This window comes from Budorcas taxicolor, chromosome 15 (assembly GCF_023091745.1).
Source record: "Budorcas taxicolor isolate Tak-1 chromosome 15, Takin1.1, whole genome shotgun sequence".
NCBI lineage: Eukaryota > Metazoa > Chordata > Mammalia > Artiodactyla > Bovidae > Budorcas > Budorcas taxicolor.
In genome coordinates this window covers 32901875-32924266 of record NC_068924.1, presented here as the reverse complement: position 1 = coordinate 32924266, position 22392 = coordinate 32901875, and the positions used below count along the sequence as shown (strand labels likewise).

At 42.1% G+C, this 22392-nt stretch overlaps 1 protein-coding gene across 1 annotated transcript in view; it reads right to left on the bottom strand.

Moving 5' to 3' along the window:
• Positions 1–10200: 10200 nt before the first annotated feature.
• The window catches only part of UBASH3B (ubiquitin associated and SH3 domain containing B), a 149180-nt gene continuing 136988 nt past the window's right edge, over positions 10201–22392 (bottom strand). The window contains exons 11-14 of the mRNA XM_052653090.1: positions 21243–21387; positions 12940–13046; positions 11541–11650; positions 10201–10338 (exon numbers count right to left, since the gene is read on the bottom strand). Coding sequence (XP_052509050.1) covers positions 10201–10338; positions 11541–11650; positions 12940–13046; positions 21243–21387 — 500 coding nt within the window. The remainder of the gene's footprint in view (positions 10339–11540; positions 11651–12939; positions 13047–21242; positions 21388–22392) is intronic.

Below are 22392 nucleotides of genomic sequence, written 5' to 3'. Positions count from 1 at the left end.
TGAAAAGATTTATCAAGTAGGTGAAAGATGGACTATTTGAAGGGTCAGAAAAGACAGGGGATTTCCCCATGTGTAGAAGTCTCTGGGGTTTTTGTTGCAATTACAAGAGGGGCCTAAACTTTCTTCTTGACCTTTCATGGCTCCTGTGAAAAATCCGTGGACTTTCCCAATGCCAGGCCCAGAGGTGAGACCTGACTTGCATTTCCCAGCAGATACGGGATGCCCCATCATGCTGTGTCTGAATTCTTCAAGTAGTGTCATTGACTTGGAGTGCTTGGGGAGTTTCTAAACCAGAGCAGCAGCCTCTACAACTAGTTATTTTCCTTTTAATAATTTGTTGATGTGGACCAGCTTTAAAGTCTTTGTTGAATTTGTTGCAGTATTGTTTCTGTTTTATGTTTTGGTCTTTTGGCCGCTAGGCATGTGGGATCTTAGCTCCCAGACCAGGGATCGAACCTGCACCCCCTGCAGGTGAAGTCTTAACCGCTGGATCATTAGCAAAGTCCCTATAACTGGTTACTGATTGAGAAAAGGGCTTCCTAGGAGCAGCAACAGAGAAGGCAATGGCACCTGACTCCAGTACTCTTGCCTGGAAAATCCATGACGGAGGAGCCTGGTAGGCTGCAGTCCATGTGGTCGCTAAGAGTCGGACACGGCTGAAGCGATTTAGCAGCAGCAGCAGCAGCAGCAAAACTTAGCGGAATAAGGGGGCAGGAGGCAGACAGACCCAGACTTTTCACCTGGATCCTGTCACTAGCAGCCTTGTAGCTCCGAGAAAACTACTTGTCTCTTGGAATCAGCATCCTCATCTGTAAACTGGGGAGAATAATCACAGGATAAGGTGACTGGGAGATCTGAATCAAACAGAATCCAATGTGGCCAGCAGGGCAGCACATTGAAGATGCTTCATAAATCTGCAGACCTCAGGGGACTGGGGCTGCATCTCATCCCCATGGGAACCACAGCAAGCGAGATGCACTTGGAAAAGGAAAGGACCAGCTCAGCTTTCGTTCTTAAGGCTTCTGCCTACAACTTAATGTAATCAAACGGATCATTCTGAAAACAGAACCCAAGTAAGAGCCAGTTTCAGAAGGAAACTGTGGTTTGGGGGAATGGACCGCAGAGCAGCATGCGACGGCTTCTGGTCTTAGCTCACACATCTCCCAGAACAAGTGACTTCCCTTGGTATCTTTGTGTGCAAACAGGGGGGTTGGATGAGAGCAGTGTTCTGAAGAATCCAAGTATTCACCAGGTGCCTCAGGGTTGTGAGACAGTTTCCTTAAGATTTGTTTCAAAAAAATTTCAAAACTATTTGCCCAGGCTGTGGAACCAGGCTGAAAATGCCTGGGGTCTCAGGTCTGGCAAATCCAGCTACGTGACTTTGGGCAGGTTGTTGATTCTAATACTCACCTTCCTCTTTTGTAAATTGGGAACAAAAATAGTATCGTGAATAGAGTTGTTGACAAGATTAAGGACATTTACACAGGTAAGATAGGGCTTCCCTGGTGGCTCAGTAGAAAAGAATCTGCCTGCTAATGCAGGAGACCTCGGTTCAGTCTCTGGGTCAGGAAGATCCCCTGGAGAAGGAAATGGCAACCCACTCCAGTTTTCTTGCCTGGAGGATTCCATGGACAGAGAAGACTGGCAGCCTATAGTCCATGGGGTCGCAAGAGTTAGACATGACTTAGCAACTGAACAACACAGGTAAAGTACCTAGAAAAGTGCCTGATAGAGATCAGCCCCCCCCAAGAATGCTGGCTGTCACTTTACCAGCTACTAGACATCACTGATCTGTTCATTTGTTATGTAGTGGGAATGGTTTCTGTGTTGGATTCTGGGCTTAGAACAAAATCCAAATGCTTCATCTTGGTCCACAGCAGAGGTGGGCAGATTTTTCTGTAAAGCACCAAGTAGCAAAGATTTTGGACTTTGTGGGTCTTGTGTCCTCTTGCACTCACCTCTTCCCTTCTGTCCAGGAAGCAGCCATAAGTAATATGTCAACCCGTGAACATGGCTGTTGCCAATAAACCTTTATTGTGGGCACTGGAATTTGGCTATCCTACAGTTACCGAGCTATGCCCTGACATGATATGTTTTCTTAATTGAAGTATGGTTGATTTACATTGTTGTGCCAGTCTCTGCTGTAACAGCAGAATGATTCGTTTTACATATTTTTTTCTTTTTTTAATATTCTTTTCCATTATGATTTATCCCAGGAGACCGGATATAGTTCCCTGTGCTATGCAGTAGGATGTTGTTTATCAATTCTAAATATAATGCTTTGCACTTACTAACCCCAAATTCCCAGTCCATCCCTCTCCCCACCCTGCTTGGCAACCATAAGTCAGTTCTCTATGTCTGTGAGTCTGTTTCTCTTTTGTAGATAGGTTCATTTGTGCCATGTTTTAGATCCCACTTAGAGGAGCCTGGTGGGCTGCAGTCCGTGGGGTTGCTAAGAGTCGGACGCGACTGAGCGGCTTCTTCACTTTCACTTTTCACTTTCATGCATTGGAGAAGGAAATGGCAACCCACTCCAGTGTTCTTGCCTGGAGAATCCCAGGGACGGGGGAGCCTGTTAGGCTGCCATCTATGGGGTCACACAGAGTCGGACATGACTGAAGCGACTTAGCAGCAGCAGCAGCATAAGTGGTATTATATGGTGTTTGTCTTTCTGCCTTAGTATGATAATCTCCAGTTGCATCCATGTTGCTGCAAATGGCACTGTCTTCTTTTTAAAGGCCGAGTAGTATTCCATTGTGTGTATGCACCCCGTGTGTATCCATGAATCTGCCAGTGGACATTTAGCTTGTTTCCATGTCTTGGCTCTTGTAAATAGTGCTGCTATGAACATAGGAGTTCATGTATCTTTTCACATCTAATTCTTTTCATGCTTTTCAGCCACTTAAAACTGTAAAAACATTCTTAGCTTATGACAGACGCAGGCTGTGGGCCAGATTCTGCTTGTGGGCCATGTTTTGCCGAGCCCTGGTATACATGACCCTGCTTCTGGGTCTGCCCTGCTCTCCGGCCTCACTTCTGCCCACTTCCTGCCATGCTCGTGAAGGTACTTCATGTTCACCACCCGCTAGGAATGTCGCATTCAGTCAGTGTTGTAGAATGAAGGATAAGTTCACTACCTCGGGATCTTAGTATAATATTTCTTTTCTTTTCATTTTTGCACTACTTTTTAAAAATACTAATTTATATTGGAGTATAGCCGATTAACAGTGTTGTGATAGTTTCAGGGTGAACAGGGAAGGGACTCAGCCATACATGTACTTGTATCCATTCTCCCCCAAACTCCCCTCCCATCCAGGCTACCACATAACATTGAGCAGCATTCCCTGTACTAGACAGTAGGTCCTTGTTGGTTATCCATTTTGAATAGTGTGTACATGTCCATCCCAAACTCCTTATCTCTTCCCCCATCCTCCCCCCCACCAAGCATAAGTTTATTCTGGAAGTCTGCGAGTCTCTTCCTGTTTTGTATGTAAGTTCATTTTTATAGTTTCTTTTTAGATTCTGCACCTAACAGATGCCACATGATATTCTTCTCTGACGTACTTCATTCAGTACGACAATCTCTAGGTCCACCAGTATCTTTTCGCATACAAGTTAATAATACCTGATCTCACTTACCTTGTAAAATCCCATTTTGCAGATCAAATGAGAATGTGCTTTTAAAATTATAAACGGTTATACAAATGGAAATCATTAGGGCAGCCTCTTGGACAAATCACAGAATTCAAGCAGCACCCCCACTTTTTACTTTTTACTACAGGAGCTAAATTATGGGGCAAATAGGAAAATGACATCAGTATGAATGAGGCCATTTTTATTCCTTTTCCCTCATACTCCCCACAGACAAGAGGAATGGCTAGATCTGTGATTTTACCTTGGCCTTAGCAGAAGTGATTTTGTTATTAGCATGTAGTATTACGTATTTTATGTTATCCCATTTGACACTCAGGTGGCGCTAGTGGTAAAGAACCTGCCTGCCAGTGCAGGAGACTTGAAAGACATGGGTTCAATCTCTGGGTCAGGAAGATTCCCTGGAGGAAATGGCAACCCACTCCAGTATTCTTGCCTGGAGAATCCCATGGACAGAGGAACCCAGCAGGCTAGTCCATGGAGTTGCAAAGAGCTGGTCATGACTTAAGTGATTTAGCATGCACGCATAGTGAAGTGAAAGTGAAAGTTGCTCATTTGTGTCCGACTCTTTGCGACCCCATGGACTGTACAGTGCATGGAATTCTCCAGGCCAGAATACTGGAGTAGGTAACCTTTCCCATCTCCAGGGGATCTTCCCAACCCAGAGATCAAACCCAGGTCTTCTGTATTGCAGGCAGATTCTTTACCAGCTGAGCCACAAGGGAAAGCCCAAGAATACTGGAGTTAGTAGCCCATGCATGCATAAGTATGCTATATGCTTATATGCTATAAAGAATTATTATATGCCCACTTTTAAAGGTGAAATGAGTTTAAGGGACCTAAAAAACTAAAAAGCAGCTGAGGCAGGATCAGAACCTGGCTCTGTCTGACTCTGGAATTTGGCCTTCTTCTGTGGTACAATATCAAGTTCCTCTCCACTGATACGAAGACTTTCCAGATTGTTCCATCAATACAATGACAACCAGCAGGCTACATAAATCTTGGCATCCTTTCGTGTCCAGGAGCAAGCCATCAGGGTTTTACATGTTTTTTTCGGCAAAATGATGTATTCTGTTTCTTCCAAAGGAAGATGGCTTTTTGGTTCTCAAACAACTTTAAAAAAAAAAAGGCCTTTTTGCTGATTAAAAGCACAATGATTTTCTGTGGATGTATAGGCAGCCTTCACACATCACAGAAGGGCAAAGTGAGCTTGGGAAACTCTGAGGCAGAGAACAGCCAAGAACCAGCCACAAGGTGAACCGTAACTTGGTCTTCTGTCAGATATGAACACTAGCTGTTAAGTGCCCTACCCTACCGGGGTAGTCCTAGTGGTGCCAGCGAAACCCGTGTTCATGTTCTGGGTATGAGTTTGCATATATGGCTTATTTTAAAACCTATTAGCTCAACATATTACTTTCCAGGTGGCGCTAGTGATAAAATAATCCACTTGCCAGTGCAGGAGATGTTATGAGATGTGGGTTCGATCCCTGGGTTGGGAAGATCCCCTGGAGGAGGAAGTGGCAACCCACTCCAGTGTTCTTGCCTGGGAAATCCCACAAACAGGGGAAATCTGGCGGGCTACAGTCCATGGGGTCGCAAAGAGTTGGACACGACTGAGTGTCTGAGCAGAGAAACGCAATTATGATTGATACGATGATCATGACTTCAGAAATGGAGTCTGTGGTTTTAATAGTGTGGAACCCAGTTTGAACTGGAATTGCCCTGTCTCTTACCCAAATTCTTTCTCTTTGCATTGTTCCTGGTACCCTCCTCCAGATGGGTAGTGATGAGGGATGAAGGCTCACATGTGGGGCAGAGGAAGCATTTTCAAGCTCACTCTTTCACTCCTGGATGGCATTTCACCTCTTCAGCCAGGATGTCTCAGAGAGATGCCCAACCAGAAGGGACTGGAGGCCCACGATGCTGTTGAAGCATCCTCTTCGTTTCCATCAGCAGCAAGTGCCCTCTGGTCCTCTGAGGGAGGGGGTCTCACTCTTAAGACGCTATTGACCAGGGGGGATTTTTGTAGAAACTACCACCTGTGGTTGGCGATTTGTTATGTAAGTGAATATTGAAACGTCTCTGGTCATTAACATCTGGGCAACGAGACATATTATTGATAACACGTCTTTGGTCAATAAGTTGTTAATGGACACTGACGAAATAATAATGACCATAGTAACATCTGAAGATATGGTAGGAGTAGAGACCACTCAGTGTAATATAAGACTGCTCTGGATCGACTGAGGACACAGTTTCTCTTTATTAAATCATCTGGGAACCACTTAAACGGAGATGCTAATGGAGCGGATGAACTAATTACAATGGTGCCAGAGCTGTGTCGAGGAGAGAAGAGCACGCGACCAGGAAACGAGACGCCACAGGTAGTTTACAAGGGAGTTGGCAATACAGTCAGGTGTGGGTTCCCTTTTTTATAATTACAAAGCCTTGTCACAAATAAATACACCTGAATCACACAGAAAATTAATGATACAATAGCCTTATAAAGGAGAAAGAAACCAATACACCTCCCCTAACAGCAGGTTTAGAATAGTCTATGCGTAACCAAAATGCTTCAGGGTGCTGTTCCCATCTTGAGTAGTAACCAAAGGAAGAACCAGTACGTTTCCCATTATAGATACATACATATATGTATATGTGTGTGTATATATATATGTATCCTGTACAGAGTCCAAGAATAGTTGAGCAATTGTAAAATTCAAATTTCTGTGTAATGGCAGCTAAATGGTTCAGTATAAAACCATTGTAAGAACTGATTATATATTAAGTCTGACTATCCATCATAATTTTAAACCTACATACACTGAACAAAATATTATATGTATTTAAAAATCGAATTATTTCTTCTGCAGAGGTTTTTCCTCCCTTCCCTTAAAGTTTTTCATGAAAAGTATCTGCCATCACTAACAAAATATCCTGCATCACCTTTCTAAAGTGAACATTAAGCTAAATAGTACAGACATTAAATTGCTCTTTCCCCACCCTCCTCTGCAGATCACATCCCTCCTGGGGAGGCAGCCCCACCGGCATCTCTGAGTGTTCACACGCGTGCAGGACTACAATTTAAATGCAAATAATCCTGAGCCGCATTATCTGAGGAGTCGGTGCAGACACAGCACAGTTGTGACTGTGCCTGCGAAAATTAAAGGGGGTTCATCTGTATTCTGACACACGCGTGACTTAAGAGTACATTCAAAAGAGCGATTCATCACTGCTTTCAAATTAAACGCTGGAGTTGCCGAGTGCCTAGGTTACGTGGAATGCCTCCCCGTTGATCACATAGGGCCGCCTTTCTACAAAGGCAATGAAATAGGAACTTCTCTGACTGTGGTTTTTCAATTAGTCCCGGTGACAGTAGGTGACTGAAATAAGAGACTTGGTTTAATGTGAACACAGCAGTGGAAAAGATACATTTATGATAATACTAAGCACAGCTGGATGACAATCTACATGCACTTCAGATTCCACTGACAGGAAAACGACCGCATCAGCCTAAAATGCAAGAAAATTATCAACAGTGATTTACCAAACTGACATCACTCCAGAAGATATTTTTTATTTTTATTTTATTTTTTGCAAAATCATCTTTCAAATATAAGGTTACTTTAAAATAATTCTTTGGTTAAAGTATAATGAAAATAAAAACTAGAAACTCCTCCAAGCCTTTCAGTACAGGGTGAAAAATACCCCCTCTTTCAGCCATCAGATGGCCATTTAATCAGCCATTCAGATTCTATGAATCTAAATGTAATGGAAAACACCGTACTCTGAACTCCTTGCTAGGGTGAAGGAATGTGCTCCTAGCTGCCACTGCAGTGAGAGAGAAGGAGCCTGGGAAAATGAAACCCCCAGCTTCTGCATTAAAATGTGCCAATTATTCTAGTCCACAGAGGAATCGACGTGGCATTTTAAAATCACTGAAACCAAAGTCTATCTGTGAATAATACTGGGTTGTCAGCGGGATGGTGTGGCACATGTGTGAGAGAAGCCGACTGTTTCAGACTTTCAAGCCCAGATTAAATCCTTTAATTTCATCTATTTCAGATAACTTTCTACATTAAAAAAAAAAATTCCTCTTACAAGCAACCATTTGCTGCTTCTGTCTGGCGTTTCCTTCCATCTCCCCTTCCTCCTTTCTCCTAACCCCCCAAAATATTTGTTAATAAGCATCAGCCTCAGATCAAAAAAGAACTAGCCTGAACTTTGAGTTGTGATAGATAGCAACTGAGAATTTTAAATGGATATGAAATCACATAATACAGTTGTCTTTTCTCTTTCGTATATACATAGATGCAATGTAATTTCCAAAGAATTTCTCAAATGGGGTCGTCCGAGTTTAGTTTTTCAAGTAGGTATATGTGGAAAAGGAGAATTTCATGTGAATTGAGATCATTCAGGCCATTCTGATCAACAATCTGGGTCATCAGAGGAATTAACTCTTTCACTCAAGGTTTTCCACCTAAAATTATTCAGAAAATTATTTCAGATTTCTGCCTTCCTTTGCTCACACATAGGACTGCAGCCCACCTAAACCAACCTGTCAGGTCATCAAAGGCCTAAGTCCACGGAGAGGGAGAGAGAGGGTAAGTTCTGAACTTTCTTCTGTACAAGTACAGATCCTGCCCAGCACACACTGCTACACTTTTCAAGGAAATCGGATATGAGATGTTCAAGCATTATTCTGAGCACCGAAAGTCCGTGAGAGTTTGTGGAGAATCGAATAAACATTACAGATCTGGTGACAGTGGATTTACCTCATTACAAATAAAAGAATGACTGGCCATAATGTGACTTTTAACACCTTTAATGCACTCCCCCCATTTTGAGCTGAAAACTTTTAATCAATCATGTCAGCACAGTTACTTCTAGATCAAGAAGATGGATCAGTGTGCAGTGCTGGAAGAAATCAAAGATTTGTTTCTTAAAATATAAAATTCATGACATCTTTCTCTAAGTGACTCAAACCCAACAGTGATCCTCTTGCTAATTAACATACGTAGCCAGCATCCTTTCACCTCCTGTTTTCAAGGATCATCAAATTCTGGTTCCAAATAGGAGCACAGATCTGTTTGAATATACCATGTGTTCTCTGCATTTGGGTTTTGAAGCTTATTTAATGCTACAATACACTTTGATCTGTTTTACATGAATGTTCTCTTCAAATGGCTGGGATTTCATTTTGCAGGTATATCCTACAGAGTGAACTACACCGTGCCAGACCACTGTCTGCTACCATCGACAGCCAGCTAGTCACACAATTAACTAGACATCAATAACTGATGTTTTGGTTTGATTGTCGTTTATTTTTCTTTTAAATAAACTCCCTCTAAATTCAGGAAGCAGGTGTGACGAGCTACCACGGGATGTGGCTCTCCCGACTTTGCTCAAGTAGCCCTGCCTACCTATTTTAAATTATCTTAGCAAAACAAACCAACCAACACAACAGCACAAGCAGCAGTGCGGTCATGATTGTCATCATTTAAGTCCGTTCCCTGACTTCGCAGTACGTCCCTGGCTGTGATGGACGCCGTTTGTGGATGTTCTGTTCTGGTTGACAAGTACTGCAAGTGTATGATGACCTGACCCTTGGTATGGTTTGGAAAGATGTCCATATTGCACAAGAATGAGCTTCTTGCTGACTCAAAGGATGTATCTGACATACATCTTTTGAAAATGTCAACATGCTTAACTGGTTAACATGGTCTAGACTCTTGGGGCAAAGGCGAGCAAATCGCAAATGATTCAGAAGTGCTGTGGCTTGTTAGGCTACAACGCGAGTCACTCCAAGTCACTTGATGTTTTACAAGTTTGTTGCGCCTACAATTGAATGCTTCACACGTGCATCTTATCTTCCTCCTGAGTATCCAAAAGTGCTTTGGAGAGCAAAAATGCTTGCTCTCTCCATTTCACAGACAGAAGCAAGAGGGTAGGACTGTAGCAGGAAGCTGCAGTCAGCTGTAGAGAAAATGTGATGGTTGGTACCAGCGTAAAGGTTAGGGTCCCCGAGCAGGTGTCTTGAGTCAGCAGCACTAGTGTGTGGGTCGCACTGAGCATTGGAATTGATGGGAAGCCACATGTTTTCTAGTAATCTTGAAGGAATCCTGCAGCTTGGCTTTCACTGGAGCACAGAGTCTAGAAGAAAATTCCATCCCCAGCCTGGCAGCTTAGAGTCCCTCCAGCTGGACCTTCCTGCATCCTTCCTGAGGGTGGGCTGGCGGCTCCCTCTGGGAAGACCCAGGCTCCTTAGCTAGCATATATGGAAGCAAGAAAACACCCTCCGCGGTAGCAGGTGCCCTGATGTAGGAAGACAATTCTCCAAAGGGTCCAGAGAGAATGAATTTTATCCCTGAATCAAGTCTTTCTCTTCTTGACATGGTCTCATCCTAAGAACTTTAAAGCCTGAAAGATGCTAAATTATTCTTTGTCCACTTAGGATGTGGTGCAGACTTCCCCACTGGTACTAAACACACATACAGACCCTTCTCCCCACGCCTTCCTCAAGCTTTTTCTTCTTGCTTGCTCGCCCGGTTACTCTTGTAGCAGGGTCTCTCTCCAGTTGAAGCCGCCAGTTGGTCCATGGGTCAGAGGGAGGATTGGTGGGTCTGTCAGCTGCCAGATTCCAGTTTCTCCTAATTCTTCACAGGAACAAAATCCCAAGTAGGGGATCTGAAGGAAGACAGAAAAGAAAGGGAAAATAGAAAACAGAAATTGAGTGCTTTACTTTTTACCTGGAAGAAGGAAAATTCAAAGGAATGAATAGCGGCTTTGCAGGCAAGTATCCCCTCCAAAATATCACTAAAGAAAATGGATACAACTGATCAGTTAGAAGGAAGACATATTTACAATGCAAGAGGAGTCTTTGGAAGGGATTCGTTAAACGGTGGGCTCTCCTAGTATAGATAAGTAACTGTTTATAGATGCTTTCTTAATAGCGTGGGAGACAAAAGCAATCACGCATAAAGCTAAGGTGCTAAGAGTTCATTCTCGATTGCAAGCCAGGCAGAAAATGCAGCTCAAAAGTTTCTGAAATTATACTCGGACAATGGGAAAGATTATTTGAGTTTTAAAAATGTTTCATCCTGCTTTATGTCTTATCATTTTTTTTTTGGCATGTGTATCTAATGTTCAAAACTGAAGCTCTGTCCTTCCTACCTTCAGTAGGCATGGCATTTCAAAACTTATTTGTGTCTGTCTGTCTGTCCAGAGTTGCATTTATGAAGAAGACAAAAGTCTCTGCCCTCAAGCAGCTTACAGACTAACAGGAAGGAATGACACATGAACAAGCTTTTTAAAAATGAGAAAAGAATTTCAATCAAGTTTGAACCGGTTTCTCTGGGGACAGATACAGGAAGCATGTAACTCAGGGTGGAGGGAAGCATGTGTGGGAGGATGGCTGATGGAAAACCTTCCACAGACAGGAGGAGGAGGAATCCAGATGTGCTAGTCAGCCTGGTGGATTTTCTGTCTTGCTGCCTTATTCCCAGGTTTGCCTTTCAGCCTCCTCATTTTGACTCACTGCTTCCTTTGGCCTACCCGCCAGGACCTCCCTTCCAGCTGAGCTGTCTGATTTGGCCCACAAACCTCTTCTTTGTCCAATCCACCGTCCCACAGGGAAATCCAGACAATTTGCTTATAATTCTTAGCTCCTTACTAAATTTTAGCTCTTAGAAGCTAGATCTAGCTCAAACACATCTTTTTCTCTTACCCAAGGCCTGATAAAGTGCCTTAAAGAGTCCCACTCAATACATCTCGGTTGAGTGAACCAATGTATCACCTTCCCAGCTCCAGAGAACTTTGCTATCAGTCAGCACTGCACCATTCTGAAACTGTAAGGCACCATAGGCCCCTGAAATGCAAGTGGGGATTACCTTTCGGACCATCTGTACAAAGTCCTTGGAGTTCTGAGGTGATAGGCCTTGTAGTTGGCAGGTACATGCTTCCAGGGAAGATGCGTGAGCCACAATCAGGATGTTATTTCCTGGGGGCAAAAAAAACAAGGACTGGAAAATCTGTTTCTATAAAGACGCATGTAAACCTTGTAAGTACTAAAGTCAAGTTTTCCAGGGAGGGGCAAACATTCTCAAGAAATAAGACAATCTGGCCAAGCAATATTTTGATGCTTTGTATTGTTAAGGCAGGCTGATGTCATTAAAAAAACAAACACTTTTAAAGTAATTTGATGCACAGGTTACAAATATATATTTTATATACACTGTGTATACATATTATCAATACGTATGTATGTACACATGTACACGCCAGGGAGGTCCCAAGTATTCTTCACCCCACTTCTTCCCATAGCAACATCTTGCCTAACTAGAGTATACTATCCCAACTAGGAAATGAACACTGGAACAGTCCACATAGCTTTATTCAGATTTTACCAGGTTCCCAAGTCGATCACACATGCAGCATTTTGTAACCACCACCTCAATCAAGACACAGTACCATTCTAAGTCTGCAGGGCTCTCTACTGTCACCTCTAATGCAGTTTTCAATGCTGCTACTCGTAGAACGGTGAGCACATGAGGCTTTCTGGTTGATAGAACATGCTGGGTTTCTTTACAGGGGGAATGGGTGGTCCTACAGGGGTGGTAATGGAGTGAGTGGCTTATAAGTGGTAACTGAAATGTGGGGACCATCCACAATACTGTTAACCAGGGCTCCCCACCGTTAATGTTCTGGTATATGTAAATCCAGCCTTTGCTCTACGAAGATGAATATTTTTAACTTTTTTTTTTTGGTGGGGGGGCTGGAAATGGGCAGACTTTTGTAACCTGCCCTCTTTACTAAAAATACTGTAATCTTACATATCATTAAATACTGAGTTCAAGGACTGTAAAATTCAGTGGCAGACTTGAGTTGTATAGAACACTGCTCTTGGTGGCAGCAATGATGGTAGGCGTGTTTGTGTAGGTGTGTTCATGCTCCTGGATCAAATTACAGGCAAAACTGTGCTATGCTAAAGAATTTATGGAAATTATAATAGGGAACCTCCTTCTGAGAGTGCAAGATATATAGCTGAGATACAAAATTCTGTTATTTCAAATAGCAACTAAGTCTGATGTATTTCCATGGAATATCCAGCATTTGAAGTACTTAGAATATGACAAATTTTACATGAAAGTATCTACTAGAGGGTCTAGACATATTTTTCTTTCCTATTAAATGAGTTTGAGAAAGCATGCTGAGCCATCCTGAATAGCGGACTAACCGTGATGGAGAAATGATCACAGATTTAAGCATGGAGTCCAAGGTAACACCTACCTTTACTTTTACATTCACTTATGATTTCCTTTGTTACTTGGAAACTTCTACTGATATAGGTGTCATAGGATTCTGAAACCACTAATTTGCTGACTGGAATGTGAGGTCTGCAATAGAAAAATGAACCAAGGCATTGAATACATTTTGATCTCAAGACAAAGCAAATCACATTACTCTCAGCTTTATTTCAAGACCTTTCGAAAGTTCCCATGTTTCTGTTTACCCATTTCCCTAGAAAGGATGGAGGCATAGGAAAGAGTATTTCTACTCTGCAGAAGTGGGGTTCAAATGTGCAGGATGTACAGAAATGAATGCCGTGTGTGCATGGCGTCAAAGTGACCAGCTGAAAAATGAGCCATTCGGTGCAGCTTTCCCTTGCAGGACGGCCCGGAGCAGCTGAGCTGCCTTTACTGGCAATCTGTCCCAGGTCACCCATGTAAGAGGAAGCAAAGCAGAGGTTAGATCTCTTTATCTATTTAAGTAATCAGAGATTTCCCAAGCCTCTGTAGGCTTACACAGGATATATAAGCAGTAACGTGGTCTAAGTTTAAGGTGTACAATGTACTGATTTGATACAAATATACATTCAAAACAAAGAGGCACAAACCTAAGTTATAAGATGAATACATTCTGGGGATCTCATGTCTGAGCTGACACCTCCATCATGTCACATAATTGCCATTTTCTTTTTTATGGTGAGAACATTTACTCTCCTAGCAACTTTCAAGTATATAATACAGTGCTGCTAACTCTGGCCACAGTGCTGCACACCAGATCCCCAGACTCTTCATCTGGCAACTCTAAGTCTGCGCCCCTTTGAGCAACCTCTCCCTGCAGTCAGGTGGGATGTCTGTGGGGGTCCCTGCTACTCTGTCTGAGTCTGGCTCTTTTGGGTTTCACACACGTGATATGTCGAACTCTTTCTGGGAGATCTTGTTTTCAGTTCCTTTGGATATAACCCAGAAGTGAGATTGCTGGGTCATATGGTAGTTCTATTTTTTACTTTTTGTGGGCCCTCCATAGTGTTTTCCATAGTGGCTGTCCTAGCTGACACTGCCACCAACAGTGCGCAAGGCTCCCTTTTCCCCATCTCCTCGCCACCACTTACCATCTTTTTTTTTTTTTGACGATAGCTGTTCTAACAGGTGTGAGATCTCTCTGTGATTTTGATTTGCATTTTTCCTGATGATTAATGATGATGAATGTCTTTTCATGTACTTCTTGGTCATTTGTATGTCTTCTCTGGGAAAAAATATCTATTCAGTTCTTCTGCCCGCTTTTTAATCAGATTGTGTTTTAGCTATTGAGTTGCATCAATTGTCCACATATTTTGGATGTTAAGTATGTGACAATATCAGGTATATGATCTCTAAGTATCTTATCCTATTCTGTATCTTATCAGGTACATATTTTACAGATATCGTCTATCCTGTAGGTTGCCTTTTCATATTGTTGTTTCTTCTGCTTTATAGAAGGTTTTTAGTCTGATGTAGTCTTCCTTATTTTGTTTTTCATTTCTTACACTTTTGGTATCATATCTAAAAAAATCACTGTCAAAAAGCTTTTCCCATGTTTTCTTCAGGTGTTTTATGGTTCAGTTCAGTTCAGTCGCTCAGTCATGTCCGACTCTTTGCGACCCCATGAATCGCAGCATGCCAGGCCTCCCTGTCCACCACCAACTCCCAGAGTTCACCCAGACTCATGTCCATCGAGTCATTGATGCCATCCAGCCATCTCATCCTCTGTCGTCCCCTTCTCCTCCTGCCCCCAATCCCTCCCAGCATCAGAGTCTTTTCCAATGAGTCGGTTCTTTGCATCAGGTGCCCAAAGTATTGGAGTTTCAGCTTCAGCATCAGTCCTTCCAATGAATATTCAGGACTGATTTCCTTTAGGATGGACTGGTGGGATCTCCTTGCAGTCCAAGGGACTCTCAAGAGTCTTCTCCAACACCACAGTTCAAAAGCATCAATTCTTGGGCACTCAGCCTTTTTCACAGTCCAACTCTCACATCCATACATGACCACTGGAAAAACCGTAGCCTTGACTAGACGGACCTTAGTCGGCAAAGTAATGTCTCTGCTTTTGAATATACTATCTAGGTTGCCCATAACTTTTCTTCCAAGGAGTAAGCGTCTTTTAATTTCATGGCTGCAGTCACCATCTGCAGTGATTTTGGAGCCCCAAGAAATAAAGTCTGACACTGTTTCCACTGTTTCCCCATCTATTTGCCATGAAGTGATGGGACCGGATGCCATGATCTTCGTTTTCTGAATGTTGAGCTTTAAGCCAACTTTTTTGCTCTCCTCTTTCACTTTCATCAAGAGGCTTTTTAGTTCCTCTTCACTTTCTGCCATAATTTAATCCATTTTGAGTTAATTTTTGAGAGTGGTGTAAGATAGGGGTCCAATTTCATTCTTCTGTATGTGGTTATCCAGTTTTCCCAACGTCACCTTTAAAAAAGGTTGGCTGCACTGGGCCTTGGTTGCTGTGTGCAGGCTCTTCCCTAGTTGCGGTGCGTGGGCTTCCCATTGCTGTGGCTTCTCGTTTCAGAGCACAGGCTCTGGGTGCACAGACTTCAGCAGCTGTGACACCTGGGCCCAGTAGTGGCACACAGGCTTAGTTGCTCCACGGCATGTGGGATGCTCCGGAGCAGGGATCAAAACCAACCTTCCCTGTGCTGGTGAATCTTTAACCACTGGGCCACCAGGGAAACCCTCAGCATCATTTATTGAAGTCTACCCTCTCTCCATCGAGTATTCTTGGCTCCCTTGTCAAATATTTGAGGGTTATTTCTGGGCTCTCAATTCTGTTCCATTGGTCAGTGTGTCTATTTTTATGCCAGTTACGATAGCTTTGTAGTATAACTTGAAATCTTGAAGTGCGATGTCAGGTTTATTTTGGCTATTAACATCTATTGTGGTTCCATACAAATTTTAGGATTGTTTCTATTTCTGTGAAAAATACCATTAGAATTTTGATAGGAATTATGTTTGATCTATAGATGGCTTTGGGGAATATGGACATTTTAACAATATTATTTTTTCTGATCAAAGAGTATAGGACACACCTTTGTATCTTCTTCAATTTTTACCTAAGTTTTGTAGTTTTGAGAGTACAGATCTTTCCACCTCCTTGGTTAAATTTATTCCTAAGTATTTTACTGTTTTTGGTGCTATTGTGAATGGGTTTATTTCTGTTTCATATGATCGAGGTTAGTGTATAAAAATACAGCTGACTTTTTGTTGTTGAAATTGTTAGTTGACTTTTAAAAATGTATTGTTTTAAAATTTTTATTGGCATATAGTTGATTTACAGTGTTAGTTGAAGGTGTACAGTGATTTAGGTACATATATATTCATTCCTTTTCAGATTCTTTCTTACATACTATTACAGAATATTGAGTTCCCTGTGCTATACAGTAGGTCCTTGCTGGTTATCTATTTTATATATAGTAGTGTATATATGTTAATCCCAAGCTCCTAATTTATCCCTCCCTGCCCCCCTCCCCCCACACCCTGTTTCTCATTTGGTAACCATAAGTTTGTTTTCAAAGTCTCATCTGTTTTATAAATAAGTTCATTTATACCATTAAAAAAATCAGATTCCACATATGAATGATATCATATGATATCTTTCTTTGACTGACTTTGGGGGCTTCGATGGTGGCTCAGATGGTCAAGAATCCGCCTGCAATGCAGGAGCACAGGTTTGATCCCTGGGTTGGGAGGATCCCCTGGAGAAGGGCATGGCAACCCATTCCAGTATTCTTGCCTGGAGAATCCCACGGACAGAGGAGCTTCACTTAGTGTGATAATACTCTCTAGGTCCATCCATGTTGCTGCAAATGGCATTATTTTGTTCTTTTTATGGCCGAGTAATATTCCATTGTATATATGTATCACATCTTTATTCTGTTTTTATTTTCATTATTCCAGGAGGTGGATTGAAAAAGATATTGCTGAGATTTGTGTCAAAGAATGTTCTGCCTATGTTTTCCTCTAAGAGTGTTAAAGTGTCTGGCTTTACATTTAGGTCTTTGATACATTCTGAATTTCCTTTTGTTCATCACTGACTTTCGTATGTTGATTTTGTATCCTGCAACTTCACTGAAATTTGTTGATTAGTTCTGACAGTTCTAGGATTTTGTATACATAACATCATCTGCAAACAGAGTTTATTTCTTTCCAACTTGCATGCCTTTTATTTATCTTGCCTAACTGCTCTGGCTAGAACTTCTAGAACTACGTTGAACAGCAGTGGTGAGAGTGGCCATCCTTGTCCTGTTCCTGATCTTAAAGGAAAGCTTTCACTCTTTCACTGTTGAGTATGTTAGCTGTGGGCTTGCCATATATGGCTTTCATTATGTTTACATATGTTCCTTCTGTACCCAATCCTTTAGACATTTTTATCATGAAAAGATGGTATATTTTGTCAAATGCTTTTTCTCTATTGAGATGATCATATAATTTTTATTCTACTCAATGTGGTATATCATATTTATTGATTTTTACATATTGAACCATCCTTGCACCCCAGGGATAAACCCCAGTTGATCATGGTATATGATCCTTCTGATGTGCTGTTGAATTTGGTTTGCTACTGTTTTGTTGTTGAGTATTGACCTGCAGTTCTTTTTTCTTGCAGTATTCTTATCTGGTATCAGGGTAATGCTGCTGCTGCTAAGTCGTATCAGTCATGTCCAACTCTGCGCGACCCCATAGACGGAAGCCCACCAGGCTCCTCCAGGCAAGAACACTGCAGTGGGTTGCCATTTCCTTCTCCAGTGCACGAAAGTGAAAAGTGAAGTCGCTCAGTCATGTCCGACTCTTAGCGACCCCATGGACTGGAGCCTCAAGTTGTTAAGGATAGGTTTTAAAAACAGATGTTAGGTCCACTGGGTTTGTAAGGTAATAACCCTTCATCAATCTTTCTTAGTTTTAACAGAGACCATATACACCTGGCCCAAGGAGAACCCGGTTTCTGTGTTTGGGGTGAGTAGGCTATTGACATAAATGATAGTTATGACACAATGTACATGGCATATAAAAGGATGTTCAAAGTAGGGCCCTCCGATCCTGGTGACCCTGAATGTCTTCAATCCCAGTCACTTCTGTCTGCTTCCACCTTCCTTTACTATTTAGTTTTCTGGGCTATGAGATGTTTATCTTGTTTTTTTAAAGTACAACTATATGATATTTTCTGCTTCCTTGTCTTTTGTTGTTGGTATTTAGTGCATGGAGGAGCTAGTGTGTTCCTGAAGTGAATTCTCATGACATCTTCATCAGCAGGCATTGCTGCTAAGATTTACTGAGAGGTTCCCATGTGTCAGCCTCTGTGCAAAGCACCTCTGTTCTTTGAACATATCCCATCTAGCAACACTTTTGCAAATTCTGAGTTTATGGATGACAAAAAGAAGGTTTGGAAAGGCTACAGATGACCTGTTTACATCATTAGAACTCTTAAGAGCAGGGACTTGAACCTGAGGCTGAACTTGATGCCTGTAAAGTTATCCTCCATCCTGGATGGCTTCTGACAATGTCCTCCTCAAAACTGCCCTTCTGTGAACTTGGGTTTACTGTCTGGAGAGGAAGGATGCTATTCCAATTAAAGGAAACCCGCTCTCAGTTAAATAACATTCTCATAGCAAGCATCTCTCTCCTAGGAAACAACCTTCTGAATCTCATAACAGCCTGGGGAACAGGGAGGAACACGATGCTCGCTGAAGATGTGCCTTGCTGTTCAGAAGCAAAGTCTTTCTGCTCCTCTTTCCTTGTCATCCAGTTCCAATACCATTCATAGCACCTGGTCTCCCAGGAATGCCCCCAGCACTCTTGACAAAAGGCCTCTTTGTATGGCCCAGGAGTCACTGCAGGGGAAACCACACGGTAACGTATACGATTTGTATAAGTGAAGAGTTGGGAGATGCTGGGATCCAGTTCCTTTTGATCAGTGCTTGCCTTGAAGCTGAACCTGTGAATGGCTTCCACGTTTGAATGGGTCCTGATGAGGATGGGACCGTCACAGCTTTCTCACTCCCATCAGCAGCACGCTTCCAGCCACACCTGCAGGACCCATGTGCTGTTCTCAGAGTCAGGCAGGTCTCCAACCACCAACTAGACTGGAGCCCACATCTCTGGGTACTCAGGTAGTATCCCTGGAACAGTATTCTTCCCGGTACACTCTCTACTCCCCAGCCTACTCTGGTCCAGGCTAGAAGAGTAGGCTTCTGCCCTGAGTCCCACACCAAAGTATGACTTGCTGTTCCTCTAATACTCCAGATCCAAAGCTCCACACCCCCTTTCTGCTACCTCCCCCAGTCATCAGGGTCCTGTTCTAATGCCCCATCCAACTGGTGTGTATTTCATTTTTTGTCTTGGTGCTTCCCACCCAGCTCCACTGGGGCAGCTTTCTACACTTAGGCGGGTCTTGTTACCCATGGATGAGGCTTGTATATTAGTTACCAGCCTGAATCCACCTTTTAGCATCTCCTCCCTCCTGTTCAAGGTGATATGGGTCTAGCAGCTGTGCCTGCTTGACTTACAATACTCTGGCTCTTGGCCCTTGTCTCTCTGCCCATCACCATGTTTCTTCAATCATTTGGGTAACACTACTTGCTTTAAAAGAACTGCTCTCTTGATATAATTACTTTCAGAGGGAAATTGACTCTAGGGACTATGCCTCTCACATGCTTGATGGGTGAATTTCACAACCAATTTATAGAATTAGATGCTTAACCCCACTCCCCTCCCTCAAACACAAAATGGTTACCTTTTGATTTTCTGTAGAGGAAAAGAAACTCTGGAATGTGAACCATGTCCTGACCCCAAGGTTGGCATTCATCCTTCCGTTCATACTGCTGATGGGGCACGTGTGAATAAGCTTGGGGAGAACTGTAGGATGCTCTTAAGGGGGGATGGACTGAAGACACGGCCTGGGAGGGGCTGGGTGGTATGTGAGGAAAGTCATTTCACCCATGTTGGCAGTAACCTGCTCTCTTTCCAGGGCATGGGGATGATGCCTGCTGGCGTGGGGACAGTAATTCACTGCTGTTTCCCCAAGGAACAGGAAAATAGTGACCATAGTGTGGACAGGACAAAATGTGAATTATTTCAGCAGGGGATCCAATTGATTTAATCTTATTTCTGAGGAATGAGAATTCCTCATATTTATTAATGAAGGGGGGTTACCTGAGGTCTTTGCCAAGCCAAAAATGAGGATGGAAGAAAAGATAAGCCTCTTAGACCTTAGCTGGAAACTGGCAATGCTTTGAGGTTTGGGTAAGTATTAGAAGTGAAAGGTCATGGGATGTCACAAGGAAGAAAGCTCTGCTTTCTTAGTCAAGAATTGTTCCAGATCCTGTCTCAAGAACTATGAATTTAATTCTCCACGGTAATGGTGAGTATCTATCCTTCCTCAAAGACATTTTACAAATGCTCGAGTGGATTTCTTTTTTCTTACACTCAACCTGAAACTTTACTTCAAACTGACAAGGTAATAACAACAACTAACAAAAATATTTAAACCAAATACAGGGTGAGGAAAATCTCACTGCTTACTAAAAATAGTTAAAATATGGCTTGTTGTTATTGTTTAGTCACTAAGTCATGTAATAACACAAAAAGCCTTTTCTATCACGTCACTAAGAAGCTCTGAGTGGATTTCTGATGGTTAATGTACTTATGCTACAACCTACAAATATTTATTTTCAATAATAATCTAATGGAAAAAGCAAAGGACTACTATAAAGCTGATTACATAGTACTTGACACGAAGAAAATGATCAATAAAGGTAAATTATTTTTATTGTCAGATGTGTCCACTACATGGGTAACTTTCAGAGGTCACTGAGCTCTCTCATGTATGAAAGTGGCTTGCTGCCATCCTGGGGTTATGGCGGTAATGAATAAAGATAATTAAAAGTACTTTGAAAAATCGAAAGTGACAATCCAAGTCAAGGCACTGCAATTTCCCTTATTCCCCAACAAACTTCTGAACTGCTTGATCACTAGCTGGTGTGTGCTTCTGGCATTGCAGGTGGTTTTATTAGCCACTGAAATGGATGCAGTAAAACCAGAAAACCCTAGTGAATGTGTGTCGGAGGGAGACATACTCCATAGTAGTGCCAAATACAAGGGACTGTTGACTTTATCCCTTTTTTTTTTTTTTTTTTTAAATTGTAGCTTGACTTCCACCAATATGGACAACTGTCTATGGTCTACATCTGGTCCTTCATGTCCTTACCTGGCCTGGTGAAGAGTACTTCCACACTTGACCTCAAGGAAACAGAAGTTTCAGAGAGTTACCTGTAGGTTGTATCAACACTTAGGTTGGCTGCGGCTAGCTCTGATGGAGGTATCCACGCAGGTAAGGTGTTCCCAGCAACCCATTTTGTCCATTCAAATAAGCCAGGCTCCACTCGGATCTTCAAGTGATTTTCCTGTTGTAAACCTTAGCGATGAAGATGAACAAGGTATTAAAAATTTGATAAATCTTCTCTTTCCTGTCAGATGCTATATATAGCTTAAAGATGGTAGAAGCATGCAGGTTCAGACAAGTGTTTTTCATTGCTGTATATCATAAACATGTGAGTATATTCTGGCAACACCACCAGGATGGATGCACAATCTGAATGGTTTATGATTTTTTAAAAAATCATTATTTGTATAGTTTGTACAGCTCTGTGACTATTATAATTCTTCTTTCTGAAGTTTCTCGATAAGAACATCTCGCAACTGACTTTAGAAATTCTTAGGATTCATTATAATGGCTTATATTTGCGTATCATATATTCATTTTCTCTACTAGAAAATCGAGTGTTGCATATTTGCCAGTGCACAACTCCTGTGTTTTATGATAGTGTGATTGTTCTCGGAGTAGGAACTGTTTAACCCTTTGTATTGCATTTAGCCCAGTTTTTCTATGCAAATGGAATAGATAATGCATTTGAATACATAGATGCATTCTGGCTTACTTAAAGTAAACGAACAGATGTCTCAGATATAGTGTAATTTCCTTGTTGGCTCAGCTACTTGTGGCTTATTTGTTGTTTGGTACAAGTAAACAATCAAGGCTGTTTCTTCTAGTTTTTCTTTCAGTGAAATGAGAATGGAGATTCCTGTAACACAGGCTTCTGTGAATTTTAGGGCAAAAGCTGAATATTTCCAATCAACTAAAACAAGGATGATTCATATTTCCAGACACCTAGGAGAACTACTGCTGCTGAAAAGGAGAAGCAGACAGAGCAGAGTGGGAGGAGACAATTTGTTTTAGTGCCAAAAAAAAAAAAAAAAAAAGAAAAAAAGGTGCTCTGTAGGCTCTAAATCATTGCCAGACAACAACATTTTACAAGCCTGCAATTCACTGAAGAGAGCTTTAGATTTTCAAGAAAAACATTATCTGTATATTCTCTTCATCTTGCTTCTGCTGTCAGAGTATGATTTTGGGACTTTTGCA